Here is an 18,630-nt window from a genome sequence, read left to right as displayed (position 1 = left end):
TTAGTGTCTAAATTCTTCATCTTAACACATAGTTGAACTAATCAGGCACTAACACTCTGCTGCTTAACTTTCTTATTTCTTGGAATAATCTCTTCCAAACTCAGAGTATTTTAATATATTTTGTACTACATAATCTGTTTAATACAAAAACAAGAAAGAAAAAGGCAAACTGCCTATACCAACCCAGCCCCCATAACAGAACAAATCACTTAACTGGGCAATTACCTGTGAAAACCATAGCCCCTCCTTCCTGTCTCACCTGCAGCACAGGGAATGAGGTGGCCTTTGCAGTATTCACTGAAGCTCAACACATTCTTGATTTTTTGGGGTGGGATGTGAATCTCCTTGTTGAAGACGCTCTTAGGAAAATACCCAGCCAGTAGCCACCTCCTTGTTTAAACCAGGTGTTGGTTGTGAGTAACATCACTTGCTGCTCCTCTACATGGAAAGCTGAATTAGTGACAGCCTGGCCCCTTTGTAAGCGGCACTAAGTGGCTTTTCCTATTGGTGTATATAAACCATAACCTTACTGATTTTTCATCTTTAATCTCTCTTGCAGCAGCTGACTGTCAGTTCTTCTTGGCAATGCTTTTCCCAAATGAAAGAGGGTTTGATGGAGTTAGCTCCATGCTCAGTATCTTGAGGTGAAGGAGTCCCTGAGCAAACAAGTTCAGACCTTTGACCCTGAAAGTACTTGAGGTATATTGTGAGTGTAACGTGAGTTGTACGTGCCCTGTTGTCATAAATAGATAGCTAAGGGTTAATGTTTCTTTTACCTGTAGAGGGTTAACAAAGAGAACCAAACACCGGACCAGAGGACCAATCAGGAAACTGGATTTTTTCAAAACTCAGGGAGGGAATGTTGGGTCTGTGTCTTTTGTCTGTCTCTCGGCTATGAGAGGCTTCTTGCTATCTTCAAGCTTCTAATAGATGTGTTCACTTTATCAGCACCTATCTGACCACAGTATAACCAAGATGTATTAGCTGTTTTACTGGAGTACAGCTTATACTTTTCTAGGCAGAGCAGAACATATGTGCAATTGCCTCTTAATTCTTCTGTGTAGCATTAGAAATAATAAGAACCTTTCAGCGCTTTTGATGTGAAAGCAGTTAATGATGTATGCTTCCACAGTGAAGGGTGTTGTCAAAAAATAAAGAGGGAAGAGAAATTAAATGCTACCCCCAGCAGCAGCAGAAGTGAAAGAGAGCGTGTGACCCTAGTCCACAGCAGGTGGCGCTGTGCTTTCCCTGGCTAATTACACTGAGTCTGCATACCTGTATGGTAATGAGGGACTTTTAACTCCAGGGTACTCTTTAAATAACACAACATTTAAGCACCATCGCTTTTCCCTTTCATATATGTTTTGGTCTCATTATTCCTAATTATTGAAGGCATTCGACTTTAGAGAATAGGCCATTTCCCCTTCTTCCTGCTGTGGTTCCACAACCTTTTGTTTATGCCAAGCCAGGCCAGTTTCTTGCAACAGATTGTGATGTTAAACAGAAGGTTATGAACAGTGAAGCAAGAGTAACTCGGTGAGACAAGTTCTCTCAAAACAAACCTCTTGCCATTTAGGGAGGGCTGGGGCCAAAGGCAGAACAGCATCCCCAAAAGGTTAACTAGGATTAGTGTGCATCTTTAGGAACGCGTGCAACTATATTATGGAGCAGTTAGCTTCCAAGTCCATGTAGAAAATCATGACTTTTGGCTCCAAGAATGTCCAAAATTACACACACTCATGAGAGCTCTGTGGGCCAGATCACTCCCTCCTTCAGAAAAGGCTGCACGACTGACTGTTATGTGGAAAACTCTATGCCATTGGGTGGATAAAAATTCTCCTGCATTGTGGGGCAAGGGCTGAGGCCCCCATAAACCATGAAATGCATGGGGAAATCCCACAGCATGCAGGCTACTCAGGATGGGGCACAGTCCCTTCGTGGTACTGTCTGTGTCTCAACATCCGTGACAGAATGGCTCCCTCAGGAGCAGTTGACTATGCCTGCTCCAAAAGAAGGGATTATTGATTTAGTGGATTGAGCGTAGCACTTGGAGGCAGCAGCCATATGTTTTATTCACATTTCTGCTACTGACTGGGTGTGTGACCTTTGGTAAGTTGCTTTGTCACTGTGCCTCGGTTTCCCCATCTGTAAAAGGAGAATAATACAAAATGCTTTACAAAGACAATTGTGTAAATCTAAAGTATTTTCATGTAGGGACATCGCCACGAGTTTGTAGGGAGGGGTGGTTGTAAGAGCATGACTCACAATTTCATTACATCCCTGCCCCAGTCAGGCAAAGAATCTCTGTAGACAAGGAAGAGGAATGAGACAGTCAGCGTTTAAGTCAGGAAGATACTGTAGGATGCTTGCTGTTGTAAATATCATCCTGAGGCTGGAATGTGCACATACACCAGCATATGGATATTTAAAATAAAAAGTGAAGCTCCTTCCAGGCGAACACGGGGACACTCTCTGTGAGACCAAGCAATCTGCTTTACAGTATGAGAGGAAGGGACCCAAGGAGAGAACTGTAGCTCATCTTGGCTGCAATGCCATGTAGTCTGTCCCAGGACACTCACATCTCTGGGTGTGAATCTTGGTGGTAGAAGCTGCTAAATCAAGTGTAGCAATGTGGTGTTTTTTTCAGAACGTCCCTGGTCACTTTTGTTGGTGTTTCTTTCCTTGTCCCACCCTCTGTTCCTTCATGCTCAGCAGCCCAGGAGTGGCTTTCCATGAAACAAATCATACGGTAGCGTGGGGTCCCCAGCGACAGGTGGGCCCCCAAAATACTGGAAAAATATCTGACAACCTGCCCCCATGTCCCGGCCAGTGGTGCAGCAGCGCTCAGGCAGACAGGCTGCCTGCATACTGTGGCCAGTAGCCCCACACTGCTCACAGAAGTGACCGGCTGCTAGCATGTCTCTGCATGCCCCCTGGTGGGGGGGCGCAGAGTCGTGCCAGCAGCAGGGCTAAGGTGGCCCCTGCTTTCTCTACCTATCTCCCTCCGTACCGCTTTGCGCCCAGAAGTGGCTGGCATGACCCTGCGGCTACTGGAGGGTAGGGGTGTCTCCGTGTACTGCCCCTGCCCCAAGCGCTTACTCTGCAGCTTGGGGGGGGGGTGCCTGCAGGCAGTGGCACACGGAGATCCCCTACCCCCCAACCCCCTGGTCTAGAAACCACTGCCAGAGGGGTGTGTGTGCCAGTCACTTTGGGAGCACACCGTCCGAGGTAAGCGCTACCTCAGAATTGGCCTCAGAGACTGAAGGTCCTTTTTGCCCTATGTTGATCTCTCTAAAGCTACCATTCCATGCTCTAGGGTCAGTTTGCTGGTGGAAGCTACTTCCCATCCTTCTGGAATATCTCATGAGTCTGCAACAGTATTGGTAATTTGTATTCATCTTCAGCAAATGCCAATAGCTGCTGTTTGGTGTTGGACTGAATACCAAAAATGTTGATTCACTGACTTAAAAATACACTGGACAAAATGCTAGAAGATGTACATTGACAAGGAGCTGGACTTGGTGACTTAAGTATCTACCTCTGACTTTTCCAAATCTTATGGCCCTGTTTCAACATAGATTGGATTGTTTTATTGGACAATTACCTAGATCCCTTTTTAATTTCATGGATATACAGTTTGAGATTGTTGGGGGGGGTTTCGTCTTCAGATGCCTTTTATCCTTTCCACAGTAGACTGATATTGCTGCCAAATGGAAGGGATTATTTTCTTGGTGGCCAGACTTGTTTGTGCTGTGAAGCCTGCTCTAGGAATTGGGGTGAAAATTAAGCCTATTCAACTTTTCCTTGCCCCACTGGATTTTGTCCCCTGGCAGGCTTCCATTAAAGTCCTGGAAGGGGAAATTCATTAGATGTACTTTAGCATGATTTCCCGTGGCTTTGATTTTAATGAAAATGTGGATTTGAAATTGTTTTATCATTAGAATCTGTTGACTGAATGTCAGTGAAAAGCAATTCCACCCACCAGCCATATATAGATGCATCCTGTGCGCTTAGGTAAATCCCATGGTGAGAGTGTGAAACATCAGAAAGGGCAGAAATTAGCCTGCAAAGTTTACAAATGCACTGCAGGTTAATGTTTTTCTGCATTTCAAGGACCTAAGTTCAGTTCCAAAAATGTTGTTCCACTTATAATCCATAATGGGAAAACTAATCAATTAAAATGGTCCATTCTTACACCATTGCAAAAAGAAAGTGATGTTTAGAATAACTGCATTATGTAGCATGAAGGATGTAAGCTAAAGATAAAAGCACGTTATCCCCAAATCTGCAAATCCAGACAATCTCTTTTTCCATGGTACCTGAGAAGGCAGGAGGAGAAATTCTGGTGAGGCTCTTTAGTAGGTTACCAAGGAGTGTTTATGCATAAGGCAACTGACTTTTTCTCTGAAGACCAATTTATATCAGCCCCAGTGACTGCAATGAGCCTTTAACTCCCAAATCTCAGGACTGCAGTTCAGCATTCTAACAGGATACCCCTGGGACTGCAGAGACAGCTGTAGGGGTTTGGATGTATACTACTGTACTTACTATAGCTGGAGCAGGAGCAGGAGCAGGAGTGCTCCTGAAAGCTTGCCTGTGTTGTTTATACAATATGTGCATTTGAAATTTACCACACAAGTACGCATTTGAATCTATTAGACAGCCTTGCTTTGTTCAGGTCACTGCAGTGACTAACCCAGACCTGCCTGATTACCTTGTGAGTGAAAACAGAATTGTAATGTAAGGGCTCCTCAAGGGTTTCCTTTGTCTTAAGCCACTAAGGCATGCTGACTGCAATATTTTCAGTGCATCCTCTGGATAAAGATTAATATCTGAAGAGTTGCAATGCGGGTAAATCTCATTTATGGCAATCTGGGACCAACATCTGCTCTGTTATACCTGTGCAATCTCTCTGCCTCCTACAAACACTAGGTCTGATTTTCCTGTAACCTAGATGGGTGTAACTCAGGAGTAATGGCTGACATCGGTAGTTACACTGATGTAAAAACTGGTGGAAGAGAGGAGAATTGGGCCCCTTCTCCGTATCTCTGCCTTGCACTCTGCTGAATTCTGCACAGAGATCAGCACTTCCAACAACAAAAGAAAGTAGGTCACTGGCAGGTCCCCCGCCCCCCCCCCCCCCCATCTGCCCTCTACTGCCTCATTGGAAGCATATGTGTTGAATTACATGCCTGCAGTTTGAAGCAGGAATATGCACAATATTTTTCCCATAGAAAGCTGCATGTGGTTTGATGTTTACAGCTCACTAGGTAAAGGTGTACCATAATGTTCACTTCTTCCCCACCCATCCTTACTGTAGTGTCAGACACCTGAGACCTGTTCGAATGTAAATATTAGAGAGGAAAGCTGCCCTAGTTTTGCTGTAATGCAACGGTGCTTCTGGGAGCCTGTGAAGCAGACACTGGCACCTGCATGCATGTGCGCTCACTCTCTCTACCCTGTTATTCTGCTGCCGTATATTTCCTTTGCTCACTATGACCATGAAACTCCAGTTCTACTTGAAAGATTATCCAATGTGCTAATTGGGACTCCTGCTATGATTAAAAAGAAGTTTCAGATTAAAACCACCATGCTGTATAGCTCAGGAAGAAAACATCTCTTTATAAACACAGCAGGAATTTATTTATTTATTTATTTATTTAGGTAGCTTTGAAGAAACTGGCTCTTGCTGCTGTTTTTGCCCACAAGGAGTCAAGTATGGACAATCAGTGTGCAGTGGTCAAAACTGTAACAGGAGGGACATTTGCAGGGACGTAAAATTGAAGGCTTTTTTCTCTGTTAATATAATAATTGTAATAGTTTTATCTCTGTAAACCTCAGATCCTATCCACTTGGGCAGTGGCAAGTTCCACTGCTCCTAGCTAGCGTACTCATGTGTCTGTGACTTTGGTCATACAAATCCATGAACAGGCTAAGTGCTGTTGCAGCTTTGATGGGCAGGGTAGGGCATTTAGCACATTTCCTTTGTTACAGAGCCTCTGCTGCAGTATAATAGAGCTGGTTTCAGAGATGGGCTTAGCTTGCTGGAAGTCCCCAGAGAGAACTGACTGGTGAGCTTTACTTACACAAATCGCTATCTTAATAAGAGCAAACACTTGTCAATGACTGCAGTATTTGAGATCCAAATGGTGATGTCCTGGACTTCCCAAATGTTTGCTTTATTTTATTTATTTTTAATTTATGTTACACAGTCTCCTAAGTTGTGTCCAAAATCTGACCCACCTTCACAAACTATTGCAGTCTTGTGGGGAATGTCCTCTGGAAATAAACAATCAGCTTATCAACTGAGTTTTTTTAAAGAGCAGCAGTTTATGTAGGGTACTGTTTGGCTCAATTCCCAGAGCTGTGATAATGTCAGCAGTAATGCTGCTACACAGACAAAGTTAACAGGTTAATGTCAGCATTGTGAGCCTGCTCCTGTTCACAGTGAAGCCAATGGGAGTTTTGCCATTAACTTCAATGGAAGCAAATTTGGGCCCTGTAACCCACAAGAAAATAAAATCAGACTCTGCCAACAGAAAAGATGTGAAATGGCAGTCTGTGTGGCATCGGACCCTGCATTTCTTCAGGGCCTGTTACTCCCACTGTGTGTGTTGCAAGATCAGAGCCAGAGGGTATTCCAGTGAAAAGGGCCCTGGGAGCCCTACTGCCCCTCTGCTCTAACTTGTGTTGGGGTTTGTTAGCTGTCCAGAGGAACGGGCTCTGTGTTGACTTAACTGCCCTTTCTCTGGTGCCTAAAGCTGCCTTTGATGGTTTTCAGTTTGTAGTTAGTTTGAACAGAGTTGCATAGCTGGAAAACCTCTGTTGAAAGAATCTGGTTTCTAGCACTAGAGATGAAATGATGAAAATCAGCACAGACAATGGAATAGCCTTTATTTCTAAAGATTTTAAAAATAAAAGCAAGAAGGCAAATTGACCTACACCAATCGGTTTATTGTCTCAAACATTCACACAAAGGGACAGTATAGTGTATCTTATTAGAAAACATGGTTCCACTGGAACACTGAAAAGAGAACAATATTTCATGATAGTAATAACTGTATTATTGTTTGCACTTGAATTTGTGCGGACTCTTAAGGCAAATATGTTTCCCAAACAGTACAGTACATAGATGTGCGTGACATGCTACCATTGACCAGACAATAAGTCACATGTGCCACCAGAGGAGAGTTCTTTGCATATCATGAGCAGGGCTGGCTTCAGGAACTGTGGGGCCCAATTTGAATACCCGGCGGTGGTCCGGGTCTTCTGCGGCACTTCGGTGGCAGGGGGTCCTTCACTCGCTCCAGACCCCCCGCCGCAGAAATGCTGCCGAAGACCTGGAGCGAGTGAAGGACCCCCTGCTGCCGAAGTGCTGCCGCAGACCCAGACTGCCCCCGGTATGTAAAAAAAATTTAAAATTTAAAAAAAAGGCAGCTAAGGCGCATGGCCTTCTTAGGCGCGGGGTCCGATTCGGGGGGATCAACCTAAAGCTGGCCCAGATTATGAGGACATTCTCTGGCCTGTGTTATGAAGCAGATCAGACTAGATCACAATGGTCCTGACTGCCCTTGGAATCTGTGAATATTATCTGCACTGAATGCTGTCCCATCTCAGCATCTGAGCAGGGAGAAATGGATCTCTAAACCAGATAATTGTTACTTCTGTATCCTCCTCTCAGGCCTCCCTGAATCTCATCTCGGTCCCCTGTAGTTCATTCAGAACGCAGCAGCAAAGTTTATCTTTCCTGGCCAGTGCTCAGACCATAGTCTCCCCTACTGGAACCCCTTCTCTAGTTTTCCCCTCAGCCTCTGAATCAGGTATATCCTTCTTACTTTCAGGACTTTGCATGATTCCACCCCAACCTGTAATTTCTGACCAGTCCTTTTGTCCGCTGTGCTCTTGTCTCACTCTCCCATGCTGGCCCATGCACCTGGAAAGAACCACTCTTCTGATCCCAATGCACCAAGCTCCCTTCTAACTCACTTCACTGTCTGCTCAATGCTGACTTCTGCCATGCAGCCCCTAAATGCTGCTACTCACCTATGGTGTTCAGACTCTACAGTGATAGGAGCCATGTAAGTTTCTAGAAAGACAGACATGGCCAAAACGAAGATGATCTAAGGCAGAACCCCCCTCTGCCTCTTCCTATGTGTTGGTGCTGTCCCACTGTTTAGGCCATTAGCTTCTCAGTACAGGGGCCACGGCTTCTGCTGGAGCACTTAGCATACTGACAGCTCTTAACGATAGCAAGTAAAGAAGGGATTTCAGAGTCTGCCTATGCCTGCTCTGCAGAGAACCTATTTCAGCCATGCTGTAAACTTCCATGTATCACGCCCTGCTGAGCTAAACTGAAAACCCAGTTAGTGGAGCCAAGCTGTCGGCTCTTCACTTTCTATTTACTATAATTTGTAGGGAATGACCCAACGCATGTATGTTTTCTGATTTTTCATTGCTTTATCCATGCGAAACTGCTGCAGTAATGAGCCTGGGAGCTGAGGAATCTTCCTGCTGCCACAGTGGGCCCCATGACCAGTTTGTCTGGCTAACTGTTGTCATCTGGTTTCCACTGTTCTGCATTCTCTGCTCTTCCATGGAGGCATTTTCCTGGGTTATGCTTTGAAATAGCATTTATGTAAGAGCTGGGAAACTGGGTGTGCCCCAGGGTCTCTTCGTAGCAGAAATCAGATGAAAATGTGATACTAGCTTCTCGTACAATAGGAATATTTCCAATGGACTGAGGATACACAGCAGCTTTGAGGTGGGGTAGTCTGCAGGAAACACACTGAGTTTTTGAAGGCTGCTTGCGCTATATACACTGTATAATATACACACCAAGAGCGTAATGCACCGGCATGACCTGAAATCAAAAAGGGAGATTCTGAGTGTAATAGTGCCACTTTGTTTCCTCCATGTTTAGGATGATGATTAAGAAGATAGGAACAATCAGGGTAACTGGGTAGCTCCTAGATGTTCTAGACTTCAGACCTGAAGGCAGCTGTTAAAAAGTAGATCCAAAATTTCTTTCATAGATGAGACCTATAAAGAACCCAAGAACTTTGTTCACTGGATATTTTAATCACAGAGGTACTGAGTGAGAGAACCTCTACACCAAACTGTTTCTGGCGAGAGTATAGAGTTGTCTCCTACAGTTTGTTGAAACAGAGCGGTCAGGTTACTCTGCACCTAGTCCTGTAGAAAATGATATGTGTGATAAATAGAGTTACATTGTTAGCTTTGAAGTACAGGCACTAGACTCCTCAGGATAAATATTAGGGGAAGCCACACAAGTTCTTTAAGAAAAGTGATTTGTAGGAATGCAAAATCCCCTCTGGAATTTGGCTTGGAATTCTATGTCCCAGAGATCTACTGTGGGAAAGTAAGACTGGTGAAGTACAGCTGAAGTGCATGCAGCTTAAGCCTAAACAAAGTTATTTTGTGGAATAGAAAAAGCAACATTGGCTGGCCAGAAGAGGCATCCACCTTTCTGGAAAGCAAAAGGTATGAAGTGGAGAAGAAATTACAATATGTTCTCAGACAAGTCAGAGAATGACTGATAGACATTTTATTTTCTCTGTCAGCCTCAGAGATCTATAGTCTGTTTTATAATGACAGTTTGCTCTTGAATGGAATCCTGATGCCTTTTTCTTTAACCCTTGACTGAAGGGTTTGGGATGTTGTTAGTTAATGGCTTTTTCTAGCTACAGCTCTTTCTCTTAATTGTATCTTCTTTTTAACACCTGTCTCCAGGGAAGATAGTTTTGCACTGGTTAAAGTCAGATATATTGTTCTCTGTGCTGAAGTATGGAGCAAGCTATAATCTCCAGGTACAGTGAAGCTCTGGGGTATGTGGCTATGCAGCTGTATCTTCTGGAGGTTTGGCTTGCTGTGTTGTTGGCAAGTTGCTGACTCCACAGAGCCAGTAGCCACACCCTGACTATATTCCAATGGGCAGGATATCATTTACATTGGCAGCGATGTTGGGGAGGGATACTGCTTCGTTATGGTTAATTGCTATTTCATAGTTGTTAACTAGCAACAATTTGCTCAGCTCAGTACAAGACAAATAGAGAGAGAGAGAGTTTCTATATCAAGGATCCTACAGTCCAGCAGGAGTCTGCTCAGTTTACAGTCCAGACTGAGGGCCAAACCCCAAAGTGCTTAATAGGTTTTCACTTAGGCAAAACTCTCGCTGACCTCAGGGAGAGCTTTGGCTTTAGAATCTGTGTGTAAGGTTTTGTTACTCTAATAATACTCTCAAGCCTCCTGTTTTTAGTTCATACTTTATCTGGAAAAACATACAATTCAGGACTTGTGAAAGTTACTGCAGTACTTAGGTAGAATATTTTCTGAGTCAGGGAGGATATGAGACTAAAATAAACAAATTGGGTGAAGAAATGGAAAAAAAATGGAAGTTCTGGGTAATTCTAGCAAGTCCTTTAAAAAGCTGTGTGTGGTGAACAATGCATGTTACCCTGCTGTTGTCAATAGCACAAGGGCTCTGTGGGAGTGACGAGCAATGTACGTTGTTCACGAGTCTAAAAGAGTTAAGGTCACGAGAGCTCCTGTTTGCTGTTGACTGTTATTCAGGTTAGGCCCCTTCTCTCTTTGGTATAGCAGTACAGTTTTGTTTCCTCTACACATGGCCCAGAAAAAGCTAGATAGGAATGTTACTGTACAATCCCTTTTATCCCGCTAATTTTTCAGAAGACAGATTTCTAGCAAAGCTGGAATTAGTCATGTTAATGTTTTGCAAGAGTAGTAAAAAATACTAGTAAGTTGCAGTAAGAGCAAGTGGGCCATGTGCTAATCAGGGGGGTTAAAATGGGACTTGTTTGGTGAAGAAAGTGAGAAATCAGAGCTAACATATAGCAGTTATGTTCTGCCATGTATTATTTAAACAATAATTTGTTAGTAAATATAAGTTATAAACTCTATATTAACAACCTGCAGAGGAGGGGGATTGGGAGATTTGTACAAAAATTTAGAAGCAAGTGAAAAGGGCAATTAGAGGAGCAGAAGGAGATATCCAGCAGTGAATTTGAGAGGGTATTTTCACGCATAGTCAAAGCTTCTGGAGATATATTCAGAGCAGACAGAAGATAAAAGAGAAAATTGGTCCATTACAAAATGATATCAGGGAATTGATGACAGGGGAGAAGCTAATGGCTGATTCGTTTAACAGTTATTTTGATTCTGTTTTTACAGAAGAGGAAAGGGAGCTGACTGAGACAGGGATCAGATTTCTTGATAAGGTAGGGGACGAGCTCAAGAGAATGTAGGGAAATATGCAAATAGTTATGGAATGACTGGACACATTCAAAATCTCAGCCACACTCAGGAAAACAGTAAAAATAGATTTTATCTAGTGACTCCAAAGTGTAATGAGTGTGGTGCATCTCAGTCCTGTTCACGTTTATGTTACAAAGAATGCACCTTCAGTGGGGACTAACTGGCCCCCTTTTGGCAGTCTGGGTAAGAGGCCAGGGATGGAATTGACCTCAGAGACTGAAGGTCCTTTTTGCCCTTAGGGGTGGTCTCTCCAAGATGGGGAAAGGCTGAATACATTGGTAGAGGATGTGGGGGGGATCCTGGAACTGCTGTTGCTCATGCTGTACCTGTTATGTGGATACAGAGATGTTGTTATTCTCTATGGCTTACAATATGACACCTTTATGAGAACTAAATTCATGTACAATGTGGTTTTTCATCAGAACCCCATGAAAGACTCCTGAGTTGTCTCCACTCCTTTTCATGTTGTTATTAATCACCCAGATATTTTTGGGTGGCAAAAGCTACCTTCTGTTTAACCTGTCCATTCCAATCAATATCTTCATAATCCAGTGTGTTCGGTATCCGAATTCATCAACATGGAAACAATTGTGATGCCATATCTATGATTATGGTGTTACTGAATAATCTGAGCTGGAGAAGGAGGCTGAGCAAAGGGGAAAAATCCTGTCAACATACAAAATCCTGGGGAAGTTAGTAAACTATAGAAAAAAGGAAATGTTCTTGGTAGTGCAATGGAAAATGTAATATTTGGAAACGTTCCCATGTGTATGGCTGAGGTTCTCTAAGCCAGTGTCAGAAAGCACACCACAGATCCAGAGACAGAGAGGTTAGGAATGACTGAACTCTGGCAGCAGAGAGTTTCTTGTGTTGGCTTAAGTGAGACTTAAGTGGTGCATAGGTCTTGAGTGGGCTCTCTTCAAGGGGTGGACATCTCTGTCAGAGCAGGTCTAATTCTTCAGGACCAGAAAGTTGGACACAATAATTTTCATCTTAAACAAGAGGCCACAAAGTGCATGAAGCAATTATTGGCCAAGAAGCCCCATATTAGCCATGAGGGAAAAACTAGAAACTGTTTAATTTGATGTCAGCTTGGGATGATGAGAAGAAGAGTTTCTTTTGACTTTCTTCCTTGAGTACTTTGAATTCCTGCCTAGGAAGATGAGAGAAACAGAAGGTGTCATATGTTGTGTTTCAAAGCTCATATGATAAGTTCCCATGCTAATGATTATGACTAAAAGGTAAAATCATGAGAAGGAAGTAAAATTATTAGAAAATTGGCTCAAATTCAGAAAACAGCATGTGAATGGAAGTGGGACTCTGTAGTTGTGAATGAATTTCCAGAAGAGTAATCTAGGGTCTGTTCGAGGTTCGCTTGTCTGTGCAGAGCTTTTGGGTGAGAAAATCAAAGCTCACATATTAAAGTTTGCTGAAGCAATCAAATAATGAGGAGCAAGGTAACCAGACTGGGACGGGTTTGGATCTTGCATGTGAGTAACACAGTGAATAGAAAACGATGAAGATGGTAAACCAGACTGGAGAAGGAAAACACATTAAATATTGCCCAAGGAAGGGATTAAGAGGTTTCAGTCCCACCGCACGAAGTAGGCAAACTGCCTTCTGAGATCCAGCACCAAGCGGGCTGAATGCTGATCCAGAGGTGAGCTTGCTATTGTACCCTGTCCACGTGGGCTAGTGCTCAGTTCTACTCATCGTTCCACCGGGGCAGCAGCAGGGAGCAAGGTTATCTGTTATGAGGAAAGCTAGGGCTGTCCCAGGCCTGAGCAGCACTATCATCTGCTTGGAGCCCTGAGAAGACGCTTATCTCAAGGACTGACCTGCTCCTCTCCCTCTCAACCACTGGGACCAAAAGGGTAGGGAACTTGAGCTCCCCCCACCCCCCGCATTCTTAGATGGGGGCTGGAAGGCCTAGGTGGGGCCTGGTTGAATGTGTGAAGAGACTCATAGAGGGAGCATTACAATTTAGTCTGGCCTGTATAACACAGGTCATAGCATTTCACCTAGTAAGTCTATGTCAGGCCTGCAACTTCTGGTTGAGCCAGAGCAAACCTTTCAGAAAGAGACATCTCATCTTGATTTAAAGTCTCCAAGTAATGAATGGAGAATTCACTATGTCCCTTGGTAAGTTGGTCCAATGTTTAATTACCTTCACTGTAAAAAATGTGTGCCTTATATCTAGCCTCAACTTGTCTGGCTTCAGCTTCTAGCTGTTGGGTCTTGTTATGCCTTTGTCTGCTAGATTGAAGAGCCCTCTACTGTGTGATGTAGTGGTTGTTCTTCAGGGGGAGAGGTGATGCTGAACTGACACAGAAGCCTTCACAGTGTATGAAGATGTCTGACAATGTGAAGCCAGATACAAACTCTTAACATAGGCGAGGGGATGGAAATCGGGTGGGTGGGGAACTGTCTCAAAAGAGCAAACAAGGGGCTGTGGCGGAACTGTCTCACTCAAAGAGCAGTGAATCTGAAATTGGGTTATGAGAGCAGACATCGAAGCAAGCATTATAAATGAGTTTACGCTCAAGCAGATGTGGCCATAGAGGAAGAGTTGGTACAGAGACAGACAGTAATTAAGGGAGGGTGAGAGAATCCCACAAGCCATAATGGACCAAGTGTTTTTTTCCTGTCTAGTGATTTTTTTATGTCTTAGTTTTGTTTTTTGAACAGCCTCCTTGACTGCCAGGAGTCAGATCACTTGGTTGACAAAGGATGTAATACACAATGGAGTTGCCTTTTAGAGGCAACATGTACATCTTAGAGGAAAAGAATACTAAAAATACAAGTATGGTTTGGGGCCAGGCATAGTCTGTTCTAATAGAATTAATCTCAGAATCCTTGGTGCCTGCTGCACCCAAATCATTTATAAATCATTAGCATCTCCTGTGCTGACATTTCTCTTCTATATTATAGCAGTTACATGGAGACTTAAAAAAAAATTAATAAAGTGCTTCTCTTCTTCATTCTCCCATTGAGAGCTTTGATTTCCAGAGTATGAAACGAAATAATCAACATAACAACATTCTGAGACTTCTAAGGGACAGTGCCAGACACATTCAGCTGCTATTGGTTATAGTATGTAGGACGTGAGGGAGCTATTTCAGATCACAGATTATTTGTTTTGGCTGCATTGGACATCCCTTTAGTGGAGGTTTAGAGCCATGTAGACAGAAAAGTTAGGATAGGAGCTGGAACAGCGAGGACTAGATGAGTAATCTATTCTTCCCTCTTTCTGGGACTGTTCCTGTCATTACCCAGGAACTTTGTTCTGAAAAATACATGCTCAAGCCCCCCTCTCTCCCTCTTTGAAAGGTATCCCAGCTCCTGTGCCTCTTGAAATTTGAGAGGCAAGCAGGAGACTCTGCACTTGTTTCTCATTAAATCTCTAGATGCCTCACTTCAGGACTGAATGGTGAATCCTTGAAACTACATAGACATTTTTTGCCCCCAGAACAATTTGATTAAGGAGTTTCTCTTTCCAGTTCCAAGGACTTCTATGAACAACTCTATCCAACAGGGGCTACTATATTTAATAGGAAGTTCTCACTACTGACGTTTAAATAGCCTCCTTCCCGCCCCCCCTTGCACTGGCACCAAACATCTCAGGTGGAGGGCAGGGTGATCATAACAGGGTACCCTGCAGTCAGATGCCCCCAGAACGATAAGTATGGAACATGAGTTATCCCTAGTAGGCTAATGATTTGGAGATCAGGAATTTTCCTGAGGTTTCTGTGAATCAGCGCATCCTTGCGCAACCAGTTGGTTATATGCTAGAAAAAGAGCCGTTTCCTTAGCACTGTTGTCTGGTTCCAAGCATCAGCTACAGGCCAGACATGTCACTGCAGCTGGAGTTTTGTTAGGAAATGAAAAACAGGCTTTGCTTGTCCAAGATAATTTTATTTCCCTCTTTTCATTAACTTCAGTGTTTTTCTTCTCGCATATCCACTCTGACAGGGAATTAATGTGTACTGTTTGTGTTACATTTAGACATCATCTCTGGTCAATAACACTACCATCTCCACCATACACCAGCCTGATCCAGACCAGAATACACGACCCCCTTCCCCGGCACTCCAGCTTCTGGGTTGCTGCCAGTAGGTCAGGATAGAGGTTAGATGGGCAGGTAGACCTGCTTCTTCTACCCCTCTCTTCCACAATTCCCTTTGCATGGCTGCCTTATACCTTTTTTCTATCATGGATGAAAGTCCTAGGCACTCTGTTCCTTGCAGGTGCTTATCAGATTCCCAGTTAATCGTTTGCAGCCCCTTTCTGAGTCTCCCATGAGATCTTCCTTTTTAAGGAGCACCACTTCCCAGGCTGTCAGGACTATCTCTGGAGTCCCTGCACTACTCCACCACTTGAGTGAAAACCTTAGACCAGCTATACAGGTCCTCACATGGCTAACACTGTTGGGAACTGCTTCTCACTGTTGCTAGAAACGTCTGCCCTGGCCTCATGATCCTATCTAGGAGACAAAGCTCCATAGCTGTGTATGTTTGGTCTGAACGCTTTTAATCCCTTTCTTCCTGGCATGTGACAGGTTAGAAATTAGGTCATAAGAGTGAGTTTTGGCTCTTCAGATATTGACTTTGTTACACTGCATACAAAAAATCCCCCAAAATCTAGTGCTCTAAATTGCTAAGAACATTGGTCCACTGTGGTTCCCCTGGCACACGCTGAGTCTGATGGATGGCTGCCCGGCATCTGTAGGCACTGCTGCCAGTTGTTTTCTAGAGAAAATCATATACTGTTCTTCTGCTATAAATTCAACAATACAATCCTTACATCTGAAGATATATTTCCATATAGTTTATAAACATTATAAGACATACATATGGATAATTGATGGGAAGGGAACCTGTGCATTTGTTTATTTTATATGTGAACACAGTTACAAAAAACACACCTTCTATAGAATCTCATTTTGTTTAAGTTTTAATATCCACCTCTAATCAGTCTTTCCTTTGGTAGTTGGCTACTCCTAGCCTAGCAGGCAAGCCCTGTTTGCTATGTCCCTGAGATATACAGGGATTTGAGATTGTCTTCTAAGAGAATTCTGGCCAGCTTTGGCCTGTGGGATTTGGAGCCAAAAGGGCTAAAATGTGGGAGAACCAATGTCCTTATTATACATTTCGTAAGTGTCTTTGCACACCATTTCAGCTAGATGGTGTAGGCTTAACTGGTGATCATTTTTACAGCAATTATGTTCCCTTCAGTAATCACAGGGTCTTTCAGAGCTCTCTCAAATTAACAGGGTTTCACATAGAGCACAGCTACTGTCCATGTTTGTCCAGTTGTTATGAATGAAGGCTTAGCTCCTTGTTCGTTATGTTGACTTTTCTGTAGGTGCTCAGTTGGGGCTGTTTGTGACAAGCATGTGATAATGCCTTTAATCCACTCCTGCTGTGCGCATTCTGTACAGTTCATGTTTATAATCCACTCGTCCATGTGTGGAGACCATCAAAAGCCTAAGCAACATTCTTTCCTTCACAAGGCCAAATCCTCCGTGTACGAAAAAAGAAGATGAAAAGAAACTCTGGTCCTTTGAAGATTGGTGGCAGTACAGACACTATCAGTCACAGCCAGCTCAGCGTATTATGACCACTAAAACCATTATAAAAACTAGATGAGAGGCCCTGATCACCGAGCTCCCAGCTGCCTGCTGTACTCCACTGGGGGGTCTGATGGGTGTCCGCCGGGTGCACTTACCCTTCCGCTTGGGTGGTACAGTTGGCATCATGCCAAAGCTGAATTTGTGCTGGTAGTCAGGCACATAGTCCTGAGCCTCATGAATGCTTTTCCGTGGCCCCAGAGACACTGGCTTAGAGGTTCGGTTGCGGCTTTTGTGGCTGGTGCAGTTCTTGCTGGGCTTTCTGTAACCTGGACGTGAACCTGGAGGTGCTGCTGGTTGACTGCTGTGTAAACTGTGCTCAACCCCTCTCTCTTTACCCTTCTCCTTGGAGGAGTGGTGTGGGTGGTGGTCTTTGGAGGCTCCTCTGTCTGCTGTGGAGAAAGTGTGTGTTTTGATCTGATGGAGGGACTCAGACCCAGAACAGTTCCTGTAGTCCTCTGCTTTTAGCACCTTTAAGTCCTTGCCATGCATCTGCTCAGGAGACTCGCAAATCACGCTGGAACTTGAACCTCTGAATCTGCGCAACCAATCCCAGAGTGACCTGGATTTGCAGTCACAGCTCCAAGGGTTGCCATTCAGCCTGAGAAACTCCAGGGCTCCCAGGTGGGCGAGGCATTCCCCCTGGAGCTCAGAGAGGCTGTTGTTGAACAGGAAAAGGGTGGTCAGTCTTCGGAGATCGTGAAAAGCACGTCTGTGGACCCATTGGAGCTGATTTTGATGGATGAGTAACCTATCCAAGTTTATTAGTCCCCTAAATGTGTTCTGATGAAGGCTCCACAGCTTGTTTCCATGGAGAAAAAGATGGCTGAGGTTGACCAGGTCAACAAAAATATCATCCTGAAGGAACTCTATGTGGTTATCTTGAAGATAAAGATATTGTAGATTGTGGAGACCACCAAATATCCCACTGGGTAAAGAGCTCAACCCACATTTGTACAGGTACAAGGCATGGAGCTTCACCAGCCCTTGGAAGGTCTCAGCTGCTAAAGCCCTTAAATAGCGATTATCCCCCAAATCCAGCTCTTCTAGATTAACAAACTCATCAAAGGTGTCTGGGTCTATGAAGGTAATATTATTGGAATAGATCCACAAGGTGACCATGGATGGACTAAAGTGACCTCGCAGAAGCAATGTGATCTGGTTGTTCTGGAGGAAAATCCTCTCGCTGTTTTCTGGTATCCCCTCTGGAATTGATGCAAAGTTGTGGGCTTGGCAGCTGACAGTCATAGGTGATGGGTAACATACACAGTCAATAGGGCAGCATGCAGTGAAGTGAATCTCAAGTCCCAACAGCATCAGAAGCAGCTCCACATAACCTCCTGTTCAAAAAAGGGAGAAAACAAGGTCAGTTGAATTATGATGTCTTGTAAATCATTCAAAACCACCTGCCTAGTAATTATAGCTGTGAGGATTATTCCTAGTGAAAAATGTATCCAATTAACTCAACCACTTTTTCTGTCCATAAATTATCCACAAACAGATTGTGATCAGTAGGTTAGTTACTTGTAGTTGTCCGAACTTATTTCAGACTATGGGGTGTCTGCCAACTGTTTGCTCTGATTATTCCCTGGTTGTTGTTTTGTGGTGTATGAATGGCCACCTTAATCACATGGTGTTGTGGCTGCCTTCTGATTAGTCAACTGAAACTGGATAAATAGGGTAAATGCTTGTAGTGCAAAGAGCAAGTT

The 18,630-nt window shown here is 43.8% G+C and overlaps 1 protein-coding gene across 1 annotated transcript; it reads right to left on the bottom strand.

Moving 5' to 3' along the window:
• Positions 1–14,763: 14,763 nt before the first annotated feature.
• On the bottom strand, positions 14,764–18,257 carry RTN4RL1 (reticulon 4 receptor like 1). Its single transcript, XM_032788310.2, has one exon. It carries the CDS (start codon positions 18,236–18,238, stop codon positions 16,898–16,900), a length of 1,341 nt encoding a protein of 446 aa, XP_032644201.2. The 5' UTR covers positions 18,239–18,257; the 3' UTR covers positions 14,764–16,897.
• Positions 18,258–18,630: the final 373 nt, after the last annotated feature.

Source organism: Chelonoidis abingdonii, chromosome 20, assembly GCF_003597395.2.
Source record: "Chelonoidis abingdonii isolate Lonesome George chromosome 20, CheloAbing_2.0, whole genome shotgun sequence".
In the NCBI taxonomy this organism is placed as follows: Eukaryota; Metazoa; Chordata; order Testudines; family Testudinidae; genus Chelonoidis; species Chelonoidis abingdonii.
Note: the sequence above shows the minus strand (reverse complement) of the source record. Positions and strands in the feature narration are given on the sequence as shown.

Coding starts and splice junctions, on each gene's coding strand:
- RTN4RL1 (XM_032788310.2), bottom strand. CDS start 18,238: ATGCTGTTGGGACTTGAGATTCACTTCACTGCATGCTGCCCTATTGAC.